Source organism: Triticum dicoccoides, chromosome 4B (assembly GCF_002162155.2).
Source record: "Triticum dicoccoides isolate Atlit2015 ecotype Zavitan chromosome 4B, WEW_v2.0, whole genome shotgun sequence".
Lineage (NCBI taxonomy): Eukaryota > Viridiplantae > Streptophyta > Magnoliopsida > Poales > Poaceae > Triticum > Triticum dicoccoides.
The window spans coordinates 390689060-390708542 of NC_041387.1; the positions used below are offsets into that span (position 1 = coordinate 390689060).

Here is a 19483-nt window from a genome sequence, read left to right on the forward strand (position 1 = left end):
CCAAGTTGAAAAAATCAAAAAGAAAAAGTATTAATAATCCGAATCAAAAGGGGAAAATGATTCGAGGAAGCAAACATTGATTATTAGGCAAATTGAGCATAGTTGGGATGACTATGTTTCTGCGGTGGAATCTATCCATCCGATTATAGTTTTAGACTTGGCACGGCTTGTCCCATTTTTCTTGATTTATTTCAATATTTTCTGCGTTACTCTCTCATACTGATATAGTGTGCATGTAAACTACAAAGCGTTTGTAACAACTTTATTATCTTAAATATCTGTCGTCCCAATCTCTTGGAGGTTTATAAGGGTCGGATGTTCGTGTGTGCGTGCGGTCATAGAGATGAGTGTAACCAGGCATTTACATTTTTATTGTTGATGAATTTTGAGTAATCTCTATTCAGCCTTTGGTCTAAAATAGTCGGTTTTGTTTTAAGTAGGCCTAGAATAGAGGCTCTTGCCGGAGATGCTTTTAATCCCTACAGTAGTGATTACCAATCACACCCACCCTGCAGTTAAACCCAGTCTGTGGCAGAACAACGAACGCTCCTGGCCGTCCTCCGCTCGTATACACGACCACTAGTTAGTGACCAGAGGAGTCGGGAGCCCCCTATGGCCAAGCAAAAGGCCTCGCTTCCGGTGATCCGCCGCCGCATAGGCGGTGTTGGTTTGTTGCGCTGGGCGGTGCGGGTCGCCTCCAGCATAGTGCTCTGGACGGCGCTCCTCCAGCTCTCCACCTTCTTTGGTCTTCCCCTCTCGCCGCTCCGCGCCGCCCGGCCGTCCTGCATAGGGAACCGCAATACCTCTGCAACCGCCTCCGCCGTAACCGCCGTCGCCTCCGACGATGTAGGGGACCTTGCGCCCCCAGCTCTACCTACCAGGAGTAAGTGGTTCTTGTCTTCTTGATCTCGCCGTTCGGCGATTCTTTGTTCCGGGTTGGGTTCTTGGAATCTGGTCCTACCTACTCTAGTCCTCCTTCGTTGAGGGGATCGCTATCTCAGTAGCGGCAGTCCAAATGTGGTTGCTGACAGCATTCGTTAGATAGGATCGAATCGTTTACCGGGAATCGAACGAACGAGCCCAGCCAATTTGAGTCATTCTTGGTGTAGATCGTTAATCTGATGCCATTGGGATGTTCGGAAATTCATGATTGCAGAAGTTGTGAGTTCATAGTTGCATGATTTCTCTTAATTAGTGCATGTCTTGGTTCCTTTTGTTTTCAATGCTGATTTGGTGGGTTGGTCAAAAATGGATTTCGATGGGCTCTTGTGACGGAGACGGGCTAGAGAATAATTGATTGTTTTGGTGTTGTCTTATGCTGTTTCCAGTTAGTTGGTGAGTTGGGGTCGCTTTGGTCCTGTGATGCGAGTCCTTATGACAGAAAGTGGGGGTCTTAATTTGTGTTTTGGCTTGTTGACAAGGTGCATTTGTGTCGTTTGCTTAGGAATGCTAGGTCTAATATCTGTTGTAGACATGGAGATAATTGGTATTTTAAGGGGAAAAAACTTCTGTTTCGGCAACGTGGCAGTTTTTCTCTGTCACACAGTGAGGTTCTAATCACCATGTTAGTGATACATCCAACAGAAACTGTTTGTAGCTCCCTTTGCAGTAAATTTTATTGCTCAAGAATACAGTTTCCTCATCTTTACCTGAGCCTACTGTGTAGTTTGATTTTGACATCTATGCAGCATCAACTGGTAGTGGTGTTGATAATAGCACAACTGTTTACTCTGGCGCAATGATAAGTTCAGGCGGAGTAAACCTTTCTTTCTCTCCTGCAGGATCTTACCGAAGTAACGGTTATCTTCTTATTTCATGCAATGGCGGTCTGAACCAAATGCGAGCTGCGGTTAGTACTGAAATGCGAACTCTCCTGGTCTTGTGTTACTGAAATGTTAGCTTTCATCTACAGCTATAGCGTCCAACTACCCTGTGCTAATGCTCCATGAAAGCTTCTCTTGTGCAGATATGTGACATGGTAACTGTAGCACGCTATTTGAATCTGACCATGGTGGTACCTGAACTTGATAAGCAATCCTTCTGGGCTGATCCTAGGTGTGTGGTTCTCACACTTCCTTTCGGTGCTTGATTATGCAGTTAGAACTTGCAATTGCTGACTCGATTTATTTGTACTTTGCAGTGATTTTGGAGATATATTTGATGTGGATCATTTCATCTATTCTTTAAGAGATGAGGTGAAGGTTATCAGAGAACTCCCACATAAGTTTAATGGGAAAGTTCCATTATCAATGCAACCAGTCAGCTGGTCTAGTGAGAAATACTATTTGAGACAGGTTAGAAGTAATCTTCCTCCAAGAGATAGATTTATACTTCTGTTCTATCCTCTGCTTGATTCTTACTGTCAGAGCTGTCTTCCTTCCAGATCTTGCCTCTTGTAAGAAAGCACAAGGTTATACGTTTTAGCAGGACAGATTCTCGCCTTGCAAACAATGGCCTTCCTCTGAAGCTCCAAAAGCTTCGCTGCCATGTTAACTACAATGCATTAAGATTTACACCATCCATTGAGGCCCTAGGCAACAAGATGATATCGAGTCTCAGGAAAACTGGATCTTTTGTTGTGCTTCATCTGAGATATGAGATGGATATGCTCGCCTTCTCTGGCTGTACACATGGATGTTCTGGTCAAGAAACAGCAGAGCTCACGAGAATGAGGTTCCTTCGGCGATACAGCTTTTCAGTTAACCATTCTTTCTCCTCCCATCCTTTGTATTGAATGTTCATTTTTGTCTGTTCTTTGGACCTCAGGTATGCATATCCCTGGTGGAAAGAAAAGGAAATAGACTCTGAGAAGAAAAGGCTCGAGGGACTCTGCCCGCTTACACCTGGGGAAACAACATTAGTGCTCAAAGCTCTTGGTTTCCCCAGGGACACTAGGATATATATTGCCTCTGGTGAAATCTATGGTGGTGAAAAAAGATTAGCTGCATTAAAGGCAGAGTTCCCTAACATCGTAAGCAGATCATAATTTAACATCCAGGATTTCTTGCTAACATTAAAATGATGCTTATCTGATATTCAAACTATAGGTGCGTAAGGAGATGCTTTTATCTGAAGATGAGCTACACCTCTTCCAAAAACACTCGACTCAAATGGCAGCCCTGGACTATCTTGTTTCTGTCGCGAGTGATGTCTTTATTCCCAGTAATGATGGAAACATGGCTAAAGTTGTGGAAGGACACCGCAGGCATGTCTATTTCTGACCTTCCTAATATGAGCATATTTTCTTCTTGCCACCATGTATATGTGTTATTATGATATGATTAGCTGGGTGGGAAGTCTAGTGTACAGCTATCTTGTGGGTGTAGATGTTTGCTTTGAAGAATCGCGGCTATAGTGAGCAAAAGTAAAATGAACACCCCTAGGTTAACTGAGAGGTGTATATGTTGCAAATGCAGGTTTATGGGCTTCCACAGGACTATACAGCTTGATAGGAAGAAGCTGGTTGAGCTTATAGATCTTTTTGAAGACCAGGAGCTGTCATGGAATGAATTCTGTGCTGCTGTCAAGGAGCTACATGAGGGCCGAATGAGCCAGCCCACGAGAAGAAAAGTCATCGCAGGGCAACCTAAGGAAGAAGACTACTTCTATGCAAATCCTTATGAGTGTCTTGGGCCTGCTAGAAAGAGAAGGGAAAAGCTAAAACATACAGAGACATAAACACTACACTTGGGTGCCCGATTGATCGGTACAGAAGGCTGAAGTTAAACACGGTAACATGGTTTGACAGCTACATCTAGATGCCCATCCTAGTAACCTGATCAGCTGACTGCAGTAGTGGCATAACAAGCTTCAGCAGCCACCTCATGTACCTAAGACATGCTCATATTTTTTCGCCGAGCCTCCACTCATGAAGTTGTAACACTGCTGTTCATGAGCAACCTATAGCTTAGCAGAGTATTCTTCTGGATTGGATGATCCACATGGGGGGTGAAGGAGCCTATGCCACCCAGAGGCTTGATGAGGGTTTCCCAGTTCTTCAGGATATCTGATGGTGCGGCCTTACTCAGCTGTAACTGCAACATGTGAGTGAACTGTAATGTAGATCTAACTTCTCTTGGGTCGCACCAGATGCTATGTTGTAGTGTTAGATTGCAGCACTTGCTTTTGATGTACATAAACCTTGTCGAACTCCTCGAATGGAAAATGCACTGCATCCTTTTTGTAAGTGCGAATGACTGGCATGCCGATGCAAGGCATTGAGCTTGTATGACACTGGGGCATGCATGTTTTGTAGACGTACTACACAGGTGCCGCACACCATACTGATAACTTGAGGGAGATTTTTAGTGTATCGCCTGGTAGCCACGATCTTAATATCTGATACCACAAGCATTCCACTTGTTTTGTAAATAAGGGCACGAGCACAAAGGCAAAACCATCTTGTGTACTGTAACTGAAAGCGTACTTCTCTAAATGAATAATTTTAATAGCTCATGCTTTCGAAGAAACACTTTCATTCCAGCGGCTCATTTGCAGTGTGTGTCATCACACCCGATAACGACAATAAAACAATAATAATGATAATGATAATAATAGTAATAGTAATGCGTGGCTCCAACAGCTACTAGCTAAGTTGCTATCACTGTCAGCAAACCACAAACAAGCACGATGATCCAGGTACATCACACTAAGAAGTTGCATATACTTTACACCCCAAAATCGTGACACAGCAGAAATGCAAATACCCCGGTTAGTTCTCAAACTATACAACCAAAGCTACTCGAAATATGAACATTTGGACCAGATCCCCAACTGAAAAATCAACCAACCATTCACATGCTACCTAACTGCCTGCCACCTTGCTACAGTCATAGCTCCGAAAGTATGGCAGGAATATAGTGAGAAAGCTCAGCAGTAAGAGACTGAAACCCATTGACAAGTTGCGTGTGGAACTCCTGGTCTTCTTCCCCTATCAATCTAAAATGCACACGGATTGCACGCTTGCAGACAGCCATGAATTCAAGCAATGCAGCTATCAGCTGTTGCAGTTCTTGAGACCGGAGCCTGGTTGCAGGCTCGCCAGATAAGAAAGCAGTGCACACACTTAATACACCACTGTTGACCTGCATCACAACATTTTGAGGAAATGAGCAATACAAAGAAATAGAGGAGCAAACAAAGTTAAACTGGTTCATATTGCACAGAGATGCAGAATCACAGCCCTTACCTGAACAGCCACACTTCCTTGGAGTATCCTTTGCAGGCTTTGGAGTCTTGGTAGTTGATCACCTTCAGAGCTCCGTGGTTCTTCTAGTTCATTTCTCAATGCAGCTGTCCTTGTTTCAATCATTCCAATAGCATTCTCCACAGGTGAAAACTCTAGAGATTCAGATTTTATCACCACCAGACGATTTACCAGAGCAGGAAAGGAACCCTCTGTCTGGAGCACTGTGCGTCTCTTCCATTGATCTTCTAGGCCACCTTGCGTTTTTCCGTTCTTTGTGAATGGTGTGTCGAAAAGGAAACGGTCAAACACACGTGCACGAACAGAACCAGTGGATAAAGAGAAAATCCTTTCCCTCCTGCTCTCCAAGTCCTCGTCCTCCATTACAGGATCAACGGCAGTTATTTGTAGATAGCATACACCAGGTTGCAGCTCATCAGCATTGACTTGCCTTGAGTCAGGAATGATATGTAACGTGTGATTCACATCCATCTTGGCCTCATAGGTATGACTAAGCTTCTCCATAATGTCACCCAGACGAACATCCCGCGGCTCCCTAAACACATACTCCCTTTTATTGAGCTTGCCAAATCGTTCCCCATAGAATCCAACTCTGTAGTAGGTAGCATCAATGAATGGGATAGGGCTAGCCTCCTGTTCAAGAATTGACTCATATATGCTTGTGAGTGACGTGTGACATTTAGCCAGCTGCCCATAAGACCTTCTGCTTTTGTACACAGGAATGATAAGTTCCTGGATACTGGCAGAGAAGTGGTAAAGTTCAGCTTGTGCGAAGAGTTTGTTCGCAAGTTGAAGATACTTGACGGCTGAATCCACAGTAAGCTTCGATGCACCATATCCTTCAACTTCTGCTGCAGCAACTTCTGCACCTATATCAGTGCCCACAATAGGGCAAATCCTACAGAGGGAGGCGACATGCTCCTTGCTCCACACAGCATCGTTCCTTCCAACAAGTGCCTGTGGAAGGGTTCGAAGGTCATAAAACTCCATAGAGAAGTTACAGGAATAGAAGAACAGAAGTTAACATTACAACCTGCATGATCACACCAGCTACAGCAACTGCACACTGCGCGGCCTCAGCCCATGACTGCATCTCCTGGTGCGCATCACAAAGGTGCAGTAACCACATAATGTGAAGATCCGGAACAGGGGCATAGGCCAATGCTAGCTTATAGAAACCCTCAGCAGCTGCACACCTGTCCACACTCATCACAGAACCCTGAAAAGAACATTAAAATTTACAGGTTCAGTGCTCAATACTTAATCAAAAAAATCAGATGCATAAAAATGACATCACTAAAAGTATAATCACATATTAGAAGTGTTTCAGTTGTCCAGATGACATGAATAAATGGTAATTTTCTTCAGTCAGCCATCCCCATTTTAGCGCGATATATGCTACTCCTTCCGATCCAAAATAAGTGTCGCAGTTTTGAACTAACCCCAATTCAAAACTGGGGCGCTTATTTTGGATCGGAGGTAGTACATCACTTTTATGGATAGCACAGTAATGATTATTTTGCCAAACTTGCTTACCAAAAGGGCGTGTTCAAGGCCAGCATCAAGGGCCTGGACTAGACACTTTGATAGATGCTTAACCTCTACCCAAGACCACCTATTGTCTGTGGAACCTTCAGCAGCCACTTCCAGTGCAGTAACAGGAAGGCCACAATCATTCAACTGATCCTTACTCCTTACATCAGCCATTTCCTCCAGTGATTTCCTAAGACGCCGAGCTTCACCACTTTCTTCAAGAGATCCATCGGATTTCATCTGAGTTACTTGCACATCAGATAGCAGTTCTGACAAAGTAATAGTCAACATGACCCTCAGCCTTGTGGTGCTCTTGAAATAGTTGAATGAGTTCTATAAGCACAAACAAAACATCTGTATCAGGACAATTCGTTTCATGATTTTATAGAACTCAAATTCAGCAAGCAGCTTACCCTAACAAGGATCTGCAACCCAAGAACGGCCCTTTTTCTAACAGAATCATTTCGGAATACAGCAAGTCGCAAAAGATGAAAAGCAATTTGCTTCAAGAAGCGGTCATTCTCCCTTGCCATCAGTGTTGCACCATGGAGACTAAATATATTATAGACCACAGGAAGGAAAGCTTTCCAAAAAGTCAAGGGCTGGCTCCTAGATAAAAGACCCATCAAGATAGATGTTACACAATCTAGCTTAGCATAGTCAGTCGAGATGCTTCGAGAAGCTGCAGCAACTGAAAACTTATCAATTATTCCCAAGACTTCAAGGCTCACAGCAGTACTAAGATTTTCTTCCCAGAGTTCCTGTAGGAATTTAATGTCAGACTGAAGAAAGTTTAAATCACCACAAGATTCACATGGGAATGTAATACTTACCAACTTTTGTCTCAGTATTGGATGTAGGGACTCTCTCAATGCCCTGGCTGTTGATCCTATTCTTGAAGATTGCGCTTGCGCAAGTGCTTCCCTCAATGAATAGGGTTGATTTGGGGAACTTAGCTGAGGACTAATCCTGTTCCACATGTACCCATTTTCTGGTGTTCCCTGGGGCTGTATTAAATAGCAGTCATGACAAATAACTAACAATTTTCTCATGATAATTTTTCATCACATCTCCTACAAAGTGTATGTGTGTTCAGAACAAGTAAATAAAATCATTCTCCAGCATGAAACAGGCTCAACTCCACCACTGCAGGCTCAGTAGATATTAGTGGAAGTCGAGCCTTATTCTGACACTCAAGTAAACTACTCCTTCAGGGCCAGATAATAAACTTAGTCAGTTGGCATCTTCTGAAGAGTTATGTGATCCTAGGGGCATTAAAAAACCATGCCAAAAAAAAGTAATGGCCAAAGCTGAAAGTATAGCACCAGTGTAGTGAGAAAGACTTGGCTGATTAATCAGTCTTGCTAGCCACATGGTAACATAGTCGAGAATATAACCCTTTACTCACTAATGTTTTATTTATACTTCATAATGATGCGCATTTCATAAACTGATATACATGAACCATACTTAATGTTCTGTTTGGAATATAACACAAGCCAAGTCCAATCAGTTTCTTGTAAGGATGTCTACTGTCCACATTCTCTCCAATAGCATCTTAACTTTGCCAAAAAGAAACAGTAACCAACAATGCTGACAAGCTATTGAAACCTGGTCCAGTGCATGCTATACAAACCTACCCAAGGTGTATCCAACCTACCCTAAACTGCGACATACCAAGAAAGCCAACATGATTCAAGTTCATGCATGTCAGAGCTTATTCATACTCAAACTATTCACCCTGTGAAAAGTACAGGTAGAAGTACTACTGCTGGAAAATTAGGCTCCTATAAATAATTTGGCACCATACCCTTATTTCATGGCGCGAAGCCTCAGACAAATATGCATTAACTGATGGGGATAACCGATCAGAATACTTGGGGGACGCAGGGCGCTCAGCATCAGGGCTCCGAGAACTAGAACCTAGTAGCAAGCTGTCCCCTGTTCTGTTATGCTGCAGAGAGAATTCGGGAGATTTAGTTAAGTTCTGAATAAATCAATAAACTATTGTGAATCAACGTGGTTTTATGGTAACAAAGAAGATTCAGAACCCTGTCATGCAATAGTGCCACCAGTTAAAAGAAGAGTGTGTTTGTCTAAGTTGGAATAAGTCAATAATCCAACAGGAACGCAAGAAAAAAGTTGGATTCAGTCATTCAGATACCACTCCGACCAGTCACCCAAGAGTACTTTGCAAATCATCGAACAAATTGTACACCCCGTCAGAAATCTTTTGTGCACTGAGATTTTACTAGCAGAATTATAATTGAAGTGTAGAAACGTCACACTCAGTCACAGAAGTTGATAACAATGACAAAAACTTCAACATTCTAAATAAAAAAGGGTTGTACGAACCTCAAAATGGGTTATACATTCTTCCAGTAGCTTGAAGAACAATCTGGTTCTAGCAATGCTCTGTTGCCATGCTTTTATAAGAGTTGTGTCATCCAAGTTCCTTATGATTTGCAAAATGACCACTAGCACTTCACGTTTTTCAATGGCATTTAGGTTATAGAACACAGGCATCTCATCCAGAATCTGCAAGGTGTTTTTCACAGGAAAAGAAACTGTAAGAAGAACCGTGTGTATGCCAAACCTTGCAGAGAAACAGAGTTCTGATTATTGATATTCATTTCAAGGAAGTTAATTGTGATGTGAATATCTCAAACCTGTCCTATAAGAGGAAAATACAGCTGAGCAATGTACAGCTTGTCTTCACTTTTTTGATATCGTGCGTCAAATTCATGCTTGCATATAAGAACAACTAAAATACGAGCCGCCTACAATAATGATAAAACAAGAATGAGTTACCATCATATGTGAGATGGCGAAGTAATGCATTGAGATGTAGACCAATTGACCAAAGTACTTCGATCTCAATTGAGATGCTTACTTTCGCTCGCTGTGACAAATCATCATGGTCAAGGGTGAGAAAGATCTCTTGAATAAGAACCGACGAGAGATAATTCCTGCAAAGGGGATATCATGGTAAAAAAATCATCAGAAAATATAAAAAGTGTTTTGATTGGAATTTCAAGAGGATATTTGCACATAATATTATTCTAACATCGAAGCAAAGAATAAACCAGGATTGGTAATGTATAAGTAAAACAGAGTGTAATCATTGTAAGGACTAGAGGACACAAAAGGTATAAAATCATCATGCCATTATATTTATGGAGAAAGTAAAAAAAAAATGCCTTGGTAGTTAAAAGAACTTGGGAGTAAGAAGAGTATTAGGAGACCAAAGGCTCTGAACGACATTGTTGGTCTATTAAAACAGTTTTGGCAAACTGGAATATTTATAGTTCCCTAGCTTGGTAATCCACGAATTTAGAGTGGGACCTACCTATCAGTGGGATCCCGACCAGGCATCTCAACAAAAAGATCATGATCACATATTATTTGCAGGAATGTCAATTTGCAATCATGGAGGACTGACTGGCAAACCCCTGCAAACTTGTCCATATACAGTGAAACCTGAAGAACACAAATGCATAGTTATGCATATCAGTATTTGGAATGAAGCTCCTCACGAGCAAAGGGAGGGACAAACTTAAATGTGATTTCCAGCATTACCAGCTCAAAAACTTGGCGTGGCTCAATGATTGATAAAAGATCGTAACAGAAGAAAGCAAGAGTGCTGTTCAAGCGCTTCGCCAAGTTTAAACCCTTTTTACAGCGTTCATGAACCTCAGTTAGAAGGCAATCAAATAGCTGCATGATGCATCTGAAGACTCCTTCTTTCAACTGCAGCGGTGGGACATCTTCACCTAGCACATGGCAGCAAACAATTAGAACCATATTACGTAGTCTAATTAAATATTTATGTATTGATACTGATATACTAATGACTGCAGCTACAAGTGCTCGCTAGTTGGTCCTACCAAGTGGAAGATTGTGGTAGAAGAGACGACTTTGTTCCAATCCCATTGATTTTACAATAAGCTCCAGAAAAAACCAAGCCATTGCCAACACATCATCATAGACAGGTCCAACTCTATAACCTTTAGCCTAAAATGACAAAAGTGTACAATGGTGAAGCAGAGCAGCAGAAAGATGCATCTCTGTTAAAAGTAAGCAGATTGAATGAACAGACACAATTGAAGTACACAAAATAAGAAGAAAAGTATAAGAAAATAACCATTAAAAAGGATATATTGAGTTGCAAATAACAGTAAAAGCAAAAGGTTAATAATCAAGTCCGTTATATTAACTAGTCGCTGATGCAAATACTTATTATTGGTGCAAGTGATGTGTATCATCAACAGTGCAACACTTCCAACGACAGAATCTTGTTTCCGTTCCTTTGCACAGTAAAATCAATGCCATGTTTAAGTACAATTACATGGTATCACGTTTTGACACCTGAGAGCAGTGTGGCAGTAAACAGTGCTAGCGGCCAGTGGCATCAAGGACATAATTCAGGCATTAGGACGTCTCAGCAGCAACCAGAGTTGGAAACGTCATTGTTGCGGCTTATATGATTCTGGCATGACTATGGTTCAGTTCATGCAGACAACCACGAGCGTCGGGTGTCTACGCGCGGGGGAGGGGTAGCAGCCAGCCAGAGAATCAGCAGCATGCATATCCTATAATTTGTTAGATGCATATTTGTCAGTGAATATGATGGTGCCTTCAGCTTTTGGCTGCACTAGATGTCCTTGTTAGGCGGACAGGTATATAAGTGTTATCATCCTTCACATCGTAAACAACAAAGAAATCTATCAGTCTCTCTACGTCCTGCCATGCACTCCCCTTGATATGATTGTCTCCAGTTTATTGGTTGCACTAGATATCCTTGTTAGGCGGATGGCTATATAAGGGAATTATCATAAGATGAATAACAAAGAACTCTAACCTAGTCTCTAAGTCCTGCGCATTTGGCTGACTATTCTAGGTATAGTCCTCACCAAATCGTCACCCTCATTCAGACAGATGTTTACCCCAGTAACCTAGCACCATTTTACCTCATGTTGTCAATGTATGTTTACCCCCATGCATTAACAGGTTCACACATAAAAATTTAAACACGGCATGAAATCAAGTAGAACGAATTCAAATTTCATTACTTCAAGCAGAGAGAAGAAATCCATACTAACCTTACTTCGAGCTAGACTTCCCCAAACAGTAGACAAACCAGGGTATACAGGTGTCTGCCGATCACCGAAGTCGTCAAAAGCAAAATCAACATAATTAACGAGAAACTTATTTCTCTCAGCTCCATCAGATGATTCCTGTTGCACCCTGCGATAGAAATGCATCCACTTTAACACAATTTGAGGTACATGGTCATGACTCCTGAATGAATAATTCTACTGAGAGGTAATCGTAAAATATTTTTTTAAAGAATTAAAGCCAGACATTCAGATTTTGCTAAAGATGAGAGGAGCGCAAAGATCTTGTGTGATAGGGCCTCTAAAGACAAATATTACAAAGATTTTGTTGTGCTGCAACATATGCAAGTGCAATCAGCAAGTGCTCCCATAAGATAAAACTTAACAGTTTATACTTCGCTCAAAATGCAGCACCACTTTAGTGAGCACAAACTAAGAGAATCAGACTTCATGACACATGAGAAGAAAATGCCATCCAAATATTCTTTTATTTTTTCCTCCAGCAAACGATAGGCCGTCTAAATGTTTGAAATTAGGATTTTGAGAAGTTGGACGAACATGGAATGCTAGAGCTCTTGAAAGAAACTGGCGCACAGCTGCACACAAATATCAGAGGGATGAGGATAAACCAAACAGTAAAACAGGGAATTACCGGGTTAGAATATTAACCATGGCTCGAAATGCAGCAACCTGCAAGAAAAATAAATCTATAGGGTCAAAACTAATGTGTAATATCATCAAGATAAACACTCGGCAAGAAATGTAGTTCACTCAAAACGTTATGCAGAATGGAAACATAATAAGCAAAGTAACAACCTGAAGGGTTTCACCACCATCGCCAATAAGGTGTAGCAGCATATTGAGTATTGGTTGAAGAAATTGTAACAATGCAGTAGATTCAACATTCTTTAAACTATTTATTGCCTGCAACCCCCCAAAAAAATAAGGTTAGACATATGTATCGTCGGTATATGGTGCAAGTACCAACACAATGTACATTTGTGCAAAATGCCACAAACAAATATTGAAATACACAGTGCAGATTGTTAAGCTTCATGCACTAGCCAACGCAACCAAAAGTCCGAATGATGGAAAGGGCTAGGCAATCCACATATACACTTCAACACCCTAAATTGCGAAAGCCAGGACTTGAACACAAGACCTTAGGCCATGATACCATGTTAAGATTCATGCACTAGCCAACGCAACCAAAAGTCCGAACTGATGGAAAGGGCTAGGCAATCCACATATACACTTCAACACAGATAATTTCCCCTATGCTCTAGAACTTGGCCATATTCCATATCTAATTAGACATGCAGAACATAACAAATACTGCACAACTTTTTCCATCTTTTTACATATTCCAATAGGTATCATCCAGGCATAACTCAAAGGTATATTATTATCAAAGCCATTCAGCAGGGGAGGGATCATGAAAGAAACTAACATCAGAAGCTCCAATCTAAGCCATTCAGCGGTAAAAGGATACCTCAAGAAGCTCAGAACCCCAAGGTGGACTTGTATGTAGTGTGTGACGGTCATACTCAACGAAAAAGTCCCTTATTCTTTCATTAACTGGAAACAACGAAGAGCAAAGTCTTAACCGCAGCCTGAAAACAGTTTTTCCATCCTCCAGGTAGTCCATTTTTTCCTGTATAAGTATTGCAACTTTCAGGTACTATTTACAGCAAATGCATTTGAGGATAATTCTGCAATCACGGTAGAAAAACAGCAAAAGGAAACAGGACAAGTAGCAAACCTTTCCACTTTCCTGCAGGTAATGCGGAACAAGCTCTCGTAAAATTGGCAAAGACACATCCGAAAGTAACCTATTGGATTCAAAAATTGCTACATATCAAATTCAATTTCATTCTCATCAACTCACGGTAATATTTAAGAGACTGCAAGCACTTCAGAGTTCCTCGTGAAACTTGTGGTAGAAGTAGAACTGAGTAGATGGCCCTTCAACATTACATTGAAAGAAAAAGCTATATGCCCAGAAGTACACTCATATGTTATGTCCAAACACTGTGCTAGAAAGTACAGTAAGCAGTATGCACTTGCAGTCTTGCTAGTGAACAAGCACCATGGTGTTTACATACTTCTTAGTTGCACAAGTTACAAGAGTAAATTTTAAATTTAATAAGGTTAGTTAATTAGCTAGCCAAGCTAGGTGGCAATAAAGCTTCACGAGTTAAACAATACTATAAAAGATCGCCTTACAAGTTTTAGCAAGAAAGCTTAGCTCATATATTCACTTTCTGTCACATAAACAGAGTTAAGTTAAGATGATAATAAATCATGATTCATAACGCGTTGACTTGAATGTGATCCCACGTATGAAGCGACAGGCTCAGACTAGTTCCATTTAATCATTTCGTGTATACAAAAATAAAGATGACAATCTAATACATACTGAATGTGTGTCGACAGTGGAAGTGCAGCATATCCCACAATCACCTGAAGGAGCACAACCATGTTAGAAACCAGCAAAATAAACATGAAGAGATGAACCAACTGTATTAGTGGGTTCTAATTGACAAGGAACAGAAGGCCTACTGGTTTAGGGGCTTCAAGTTTCATTTGGAGATCTACATGGAAAAATGTGAACAGAAGATGATGTTGGGGCGTCAATAGAGCAGGCAGACTGATCTTAACTTCGTCATGGTAGCAAGACATTCTTGTGCCAACAGAAATTTGGGTATGAGCACACTTCTGTAGTGTTGCATTTTGATCCCTTGGATGGACAGCCTGAAACCCCATATATCTAGTCGCTTAGAACATTGAACAGACACCACCAACAGAGCAAAAGGGGTATGATAACTTCATGAACAAACCTCTACCGGAAGTTTACGTATGTCAGAATCATCCTTCCTCAATTCTACCCTTACAAATAGATTTCTTTTGCGGCTCAAGCTAACAGTCAATGGGTACACATAGAGGCAATGGAAAAGTTGTGAAAATGGTTCACTCCGAGCCATCATCCGAAAGTCAAAAGCTTGAAACTGTAACAAGAAAGAATGCATCTCATATGAACAGAAAAGACATGAAATCCTACAACATAAGTTTCAAAATTGAAAACTGAACACAAGAGGTAGATGAGGAACTCGTCTAGTTACATTGTTGCCATTCTCTCCATTGGAACTTTGACCATTCTGGTGTGTATCTTTCTTGACAATGGCACTAGAATTCAGAGAACTGTGGATCCCATCAATGCTATTCCTGCTGTGTCTGCCATTATTGAGCTCGCCAGCATCATGCAATTCATTGGTTATGCTCCCACCTTCAGAAATGGTATCCGCCTCATTACGGTCATTATGAAGTTTTTCCACCTCTAGCCTTAGCACACCTTTCACTGGTTTGTGTACTTTTCGTTTTGGATCCTACAAGCGACACAAGAATTGGCATGATTAATTAGTTAATAATCACTGAAGTAACAACATTAACTGACTTTGTTCAGCTATAATGCTTACTTGGAGGGAGTCTTCCATGTAGCTTTCCTTCACTTTGTTTAAGTTTGATATCTCAACAATAACAGAACTTCCACTTGAATAATGGTTGAGTTTTCCATCTGAAGTGAGTTTGGAGATAGGCTCCACAATGCTATCTTGAGAACTTGAGCCTGACATACTTGGTGCTAAAGGGCTGCTAGGAGAGGCAGCATCACCACCAGCATGGTTGTTTTCAAACAGAGGAATCATTGCCCATGCAAATGGCTCTCTGTATGGCATGACTCGAGACCAAACTTGCAGCTTCTGCTTCTCTTTCTCAGTCAAGTGCACCTGTCACAAAACTGAGCATTAGAGTAATGGAACATGCGATTAAAGGAGGGAGATTTATTTCTTACAGGTTCTTTACGGGAATAAATGGAAGGAGTTACTCCCCCTTCTTCAGTAGCAGCCTTTTCTAGCTGGATCAGAAGGCAGATTGATGGTGAAGGGGTGTCCAATGAGAAAACACCCCGACGGTCCAAAGATATATGAGCCTGGTCAAATGCGAAAGGGATGAAAATGGTCAGCGATTTAAATTATGTTAATATGGAATTTCAGTATATTTGACAAGCTACAACTGTTTCTATCTGCCGGTATCAGTAGCAAAATTTTGGAGGATAGAAATATTGGCCCCGAACGGAGTAATAAACGTTGCTCCTTACATCTTGCATTTCTGTTGGAAGTATGTGGAAGTAGAAGTCCTCCGATAGCTTTTCTCTCCTATCTCTGTTGTACAAGCAGATTGTACCGCTAAAAGGTTCTGCACATGATACATTACCAAAAGGTAGGTCAGTCATCATGCTGCGAAGTATAATGAGAACATATTGCAGTTTAGAAGTGTTGAACAAACACGTAGAAATAATAGTTTTGCTCACCGACTAATCCAGTTTGGAATGACAAAGACAATACCTTGACCGTTATCTTCAATCCACTGCAAGCAGTAGAGATCAAGTTATAACATGTGACCAGTAAGTAGTAACAAAGATTGCCCAGAGTAAGAAGTGCAAACAAAAGCAAAGAGATGTAATGCTTGAGTGTGCAGCTTAAAGCAAACCTGCTGTGTGTTGCAGGGAGACTTTCTGGCAAGCGTTGGCCAAATATTAAAGATCTCTCATTGTCCCAATCAAATGCAGGTTCATATGCCGGTAAAGGTGAGAGAGTACAATGCTGAAAAAACAAGCAGGGCAACATGTCGTTAATGCTGACATCAAGATGACAAACCTCATACCATATATGCTATTGACAATTGGTCAAATGGATTAAACAAAGAAAGGTCACAGCTTAATTGCTCAAAAGCTTAAATTGCTTCTGCTAGAAATATTCATGTCAACAGTACTGTGTGGAATGTACCTTGTTTGCACTTCGCACAGGAAGTAAAAAAAAACGAAGTGAAAAAGTACTAGTCGACTGAACGCATAAAGGATCGACACAAGTGGTACAAATGAACAAAAGTTCAACAGGAAAGTATTGTAGTAGCTGAAACAAGGACAAGATAAATGCATGTATGAGCAATTCACAATATAGTTTTTATTATCCAATATGAGGAGTTGAGGACCAAGACACTAGGGTTAACCGCAGAGAACTTAGTTTAGCATTTAGTCTGCTACTAGAGGGGCAAGAAAGAAAACATATGGTAAGAATCCACCTAAAACAGAACTCTAGTGAATATGCACTTACTTTTTTTGAAGATGAAGCAGATGCTTCAGTTTCATATATTTGCCTCCCTGAAGTGCTTGGCATATCATCCTCAGTAGTTTCCTCGGGCTTGGAATGCCTAGCGTTGCAAAGCTGCAATTCTATGACAAAGCAAATATATGAAATATTAAGTAAACCATGTATAAGAAGCTAATCCAGTCACAAGGATGTTGGATTACCTGTTTCTATGTCGGTATCAGGTCCCTCAAAAATTTGATTCTGAAAGGACGGTGGCGCGACACTCTCATAGCGTCCATATTTGAAGTCATCTTTCACAAAATCAGCGTTATAACACTGTACTAGCTCATTTAGATGTGGCCACTGTTCCAAATTCTCATTAAGCTGAAAAAACAGAAAGAAGCTTAGCTTTTTCATCCTTAATTCTCAAAATTGCAGCCAGAAATTGTTACTTTTTCCTGATTGAAACCCGAAGGAGCAAACTGAATTATCAACCACTAAAGATGCGCAATATTAATACTAAGGACATAGCTCTATCATGGAATGCCATACGTGAGAACGATGGAAAATGTATAGCCATGGATCATATAGTAGTAGTCAAGTACTGTAGTTCCATTCTTGGTGGTCTACTAATACAGTGAACAATTCAACTCATTGTCCACATATGGGCACACATCCAAAATGGACCACTCAATGAGCTCATTCCCAAAATAGCAGCAAACCAAAAAGCAACATAGCGTTGCGAGGCTAAGCATAAGAAAAGATTAGCTATCTGTTGAAAACCCCAACAGAAGCACCCTGGAAATAAGGAGATTAGACAACTATATCCTGCAAGCAGGTTTGACATGAGCAGCACATAGCAAGCAGCAGTTCACCACTAATACCAAGAGCATCAGTTTAAACTCCTCAGCTCTCCTCTGACTGAAGCATGCGTACGTTAAGAAACCCAAAACCCTAAGCAACGAATGCGGAGAGATCTGGAGCACACACAATTCAATGCCATTTCAAACTCAATTCAATGCCATTTCAAACTCTGGGGCTTCCCAGGTAGTACCACCTTGTATGCACTAGCACAACACTCGACAAAACGGGATATACAAGAGAGCCGCATTGGCACAACCAAATCAAGGAAACACGCAGGGGTAGGGAGTGAGACGTACCAGTGGATCCAGCTCCAGGTTCCGGCCACAAGGCTGCCTTGGAATCCGCTTGAACCGCTGTCCTTCCCCGGCCGCCGGGGAATCCATGGCCGCCACCTGAGCCGACAGATAATCCACCAGCAAACCAATTCAGGACAAATCCGTGCAGCGCTGGCTGCACTAGCCAACAAACATCACCATCAACGGACACCCCGGTAAAAACCCGAGAAAACGCCGTACCGGAGAGAGGGAGGGAGCTCAGGATCTCGGCGCTGCGGCCCAGATCCGGGCGATGGAGGCGAGGCCGACGAGAGGCGCGGCGCGAAGGAATGAATCCCCTTCCCAGTCCCACCCACTGCGCCAACCCGAGGCACCGAGCAGCAGCTAGTAGAAGGCAAAAGCAGGGGCGGTGAAGGCGAGGGTGCCGCCACTCATTGCGCATTGCTTGCGCTCGCCATCTCCTCTCTGCTCCGCTGTGCTCTGCTCCGCTCTCCCCCACCCGAGGGTTTGGTTTGGTGAAGTGGAGAGGAAGCGAAGCAGGTGGAGTTGGGAGGATGAGTGTTTCGTCTTGGTCTTAGTGGGAAAAAAAGGGGGAGGGGAAAAGGGAAATAATAGAAAAACAAAGATTTGGTTTGGCTGCTACCTGCGCATTTGTTCGGGCTTTTAAAAATCTTTCGACGAGAAATATGCCTCCGCTTGCGCTGCGGCTGCTCTGGCTGTGCCGCAGAACAGAGATGCTTCGCTGTCAAGACTCAAGAGTGTGAATGAATGACACCACAAGACTGTCTGTTGTGTCTGCCATGGGGCACACAGCGAGGGTTGCTTACTATTCGTACTGTCGTAAAAAGGGTTTTGTTTTGTTTTGCTACTGTATATAAACTGGACTTCATGTTTTCTTTTATTATGTGGAAATAGTTTCAGAGCGCCGATTCTTAAATTATTAATTTTTTTAGAGTACGTCAAAGTCGTACCATATCTTTATAAAAGGCAGAAGAAAGTTGTACAAGAGATGGCTCTAGCTGGATGAGAGCATCCGAGCTAGTCCAAACACCCTTTACACCCGACACAACACTCTAGGGCTACTCTCTCACAAATTGCGTCAAACTACCAACTCCAAACCTAGCTAGACTCCATTGCTTTACTTCGCGGAAGATATCGTTCACCAGCTCCATTGAGGTCCTCTGTTTCTGCACCCTGTTGAACACGCGGGCGGTCTTTTGCTTCCAAAGCTCCCAGGCTACAAGGATGACAAAGGTATCATATGCTCTCTTCAACCTACTAGGCATACTCCCCCTAGTCTCGATCCACCACTCCAGAAAAGTGTCCTCGGCTACCGGTGCC

The 19483-nt window shown here is 41.9% G+C and overlaps 2 protein-coding genes across 3 annotated transcripts; one reads left to right on the top strand and one right to left on the bottom strand.

Moving 5' to 3' along the window:
- The first annotated feature begins 536 nt into the window (after window positions 1–536).
- On the top strand, window positions 537–4250 carry LOC119296275 (rhamnogalacturonan I rhamnosyltransferase 4-like). Its single transcript, XM_037574674.1, has 8 exons — window positions 537–883; window positions 1782–1849; window positions 1967–2055; window positions 2141–2294; window positions 2384–2673; window positions 2767–2971; window positions 3048–3205; window positions 3417–4250. Exons 1-8 carry the CDS (start codon window positions 613–615, stop codon window positions 3676–3678), a joined length of 1497 nt encoding a protein of 498 aa, XP_037430571.1. The 5' UTR covers window positions 537–612; the 3' UTR covers window positions 3679–4250.
- A 266-nt stretch (window positions 4251–4516) lies between these two features.
- Window positions 4517–18760, bottom strand: LOC119296276 (guanine nucleotide exchange factor SPIKE 1-like). 2 transcript variants are annotated; one of them, XM_037574676.1, is made up of 31 exons: window positions 18383–18759; window positions 18164–18259; window positions 17225–17387; window positions 17028–17146; window positions 16405–16517; window positions 16226–16281; window positions 16013–16110; window positions 15707–15844; window positions 15333–15641; window positions 14979–15242; window positions 14697–14864; window positions 14419–14610; window positions 14276–14319; window positions 13619–13688; window positions 13349–13510; window positions 12673–12780; window positions 12509–12546; window positions 11842–11986; window positions 10627–10753; window positions 10319–10512; window positions 10089–10219; window positions 9633–9708; window positions 9409–9519; window positions 9095–9277; window positions 8550–8693; window positions 7573–7746; window positions 7153–7500; window positions 6743–7072; window positions 6240–6425; window positions 5189–6163; window positions 4830–5084 (listed from the first exon to the last, which is right to left on the bottom strand). In XM_037574676.1, exons 2-31 carry the CDS (start codon window positions 18248–18250, stop codon window positions 4830–4832), a joined length of 5508 nt encoding a protein of 1835 aa, XP_037430573.1. In that variant the 5' UTR covers window positions 18251–18259; window positions 18383–18759. The 2 variants fall into 2 exon arrangements, with proteins under 2 accessions (XP_037430572.1, XP_037430573.1); XM_037574675.1 differs by having other exon boundaries at window positions 4517–5084; window positions 7153–7746; window positions 18383–18760.
- Window positions 18761–19483: the final 723 nt, after the last annotated feature.

What these genes read in the sequence shown, in the direction of transcription:
- LOC119296276 (XM_037574675.1), bottom strand. Translation starts at nt 18,250, where the DNA reads ATGGATTCCCCGGCGGCCGGGGAAGGACAGCGGTTCAAGCGGATTCCA. An exon ending in ACCTGGAGCTGGATCCACTG is followed by an intron (nt 17,388 to 18,163) that starts GTACGTCTCACT and finishes CTGTTTTTTCAG; the next exon opens with CTTAATGAGAATTTGGAACA. An exon ending in CTTCGCGCCATGAAATAAGG is followed by an intron (nt 7,747 to 8,549) that starts GTATGGTGCCAA and finishes TATTTAATACAG; the next exon opens with CCCCAGGGAACACCAGAAAA.
- LOC119296275 (XM_037574674.1), top strand. Translation starts at nt 613, where the DNA reads ATGGCCAAGCAAAAGGCCTCGCTTCCGGTGATCCGCCGCCGCATAGGC. An exon ending in TCCTTCTGGGCTGATCCTAG is followed by an intron (nt 2,056 to 2,140) that starts GTGTGTGGTTCT and finishes TGTACTTTGCAG; the next exon opens with TGATTTTGGAGATATATTTG. An exon ending in GCAGAGCTCACGAGAATGAG is followed by an intron (nt 2,674 to 2,766) that starts GTTCCTTCGGCG and finishes TTTGGACCTCAG; the next exon opens with GTATGCATATCCCTGGTGGA.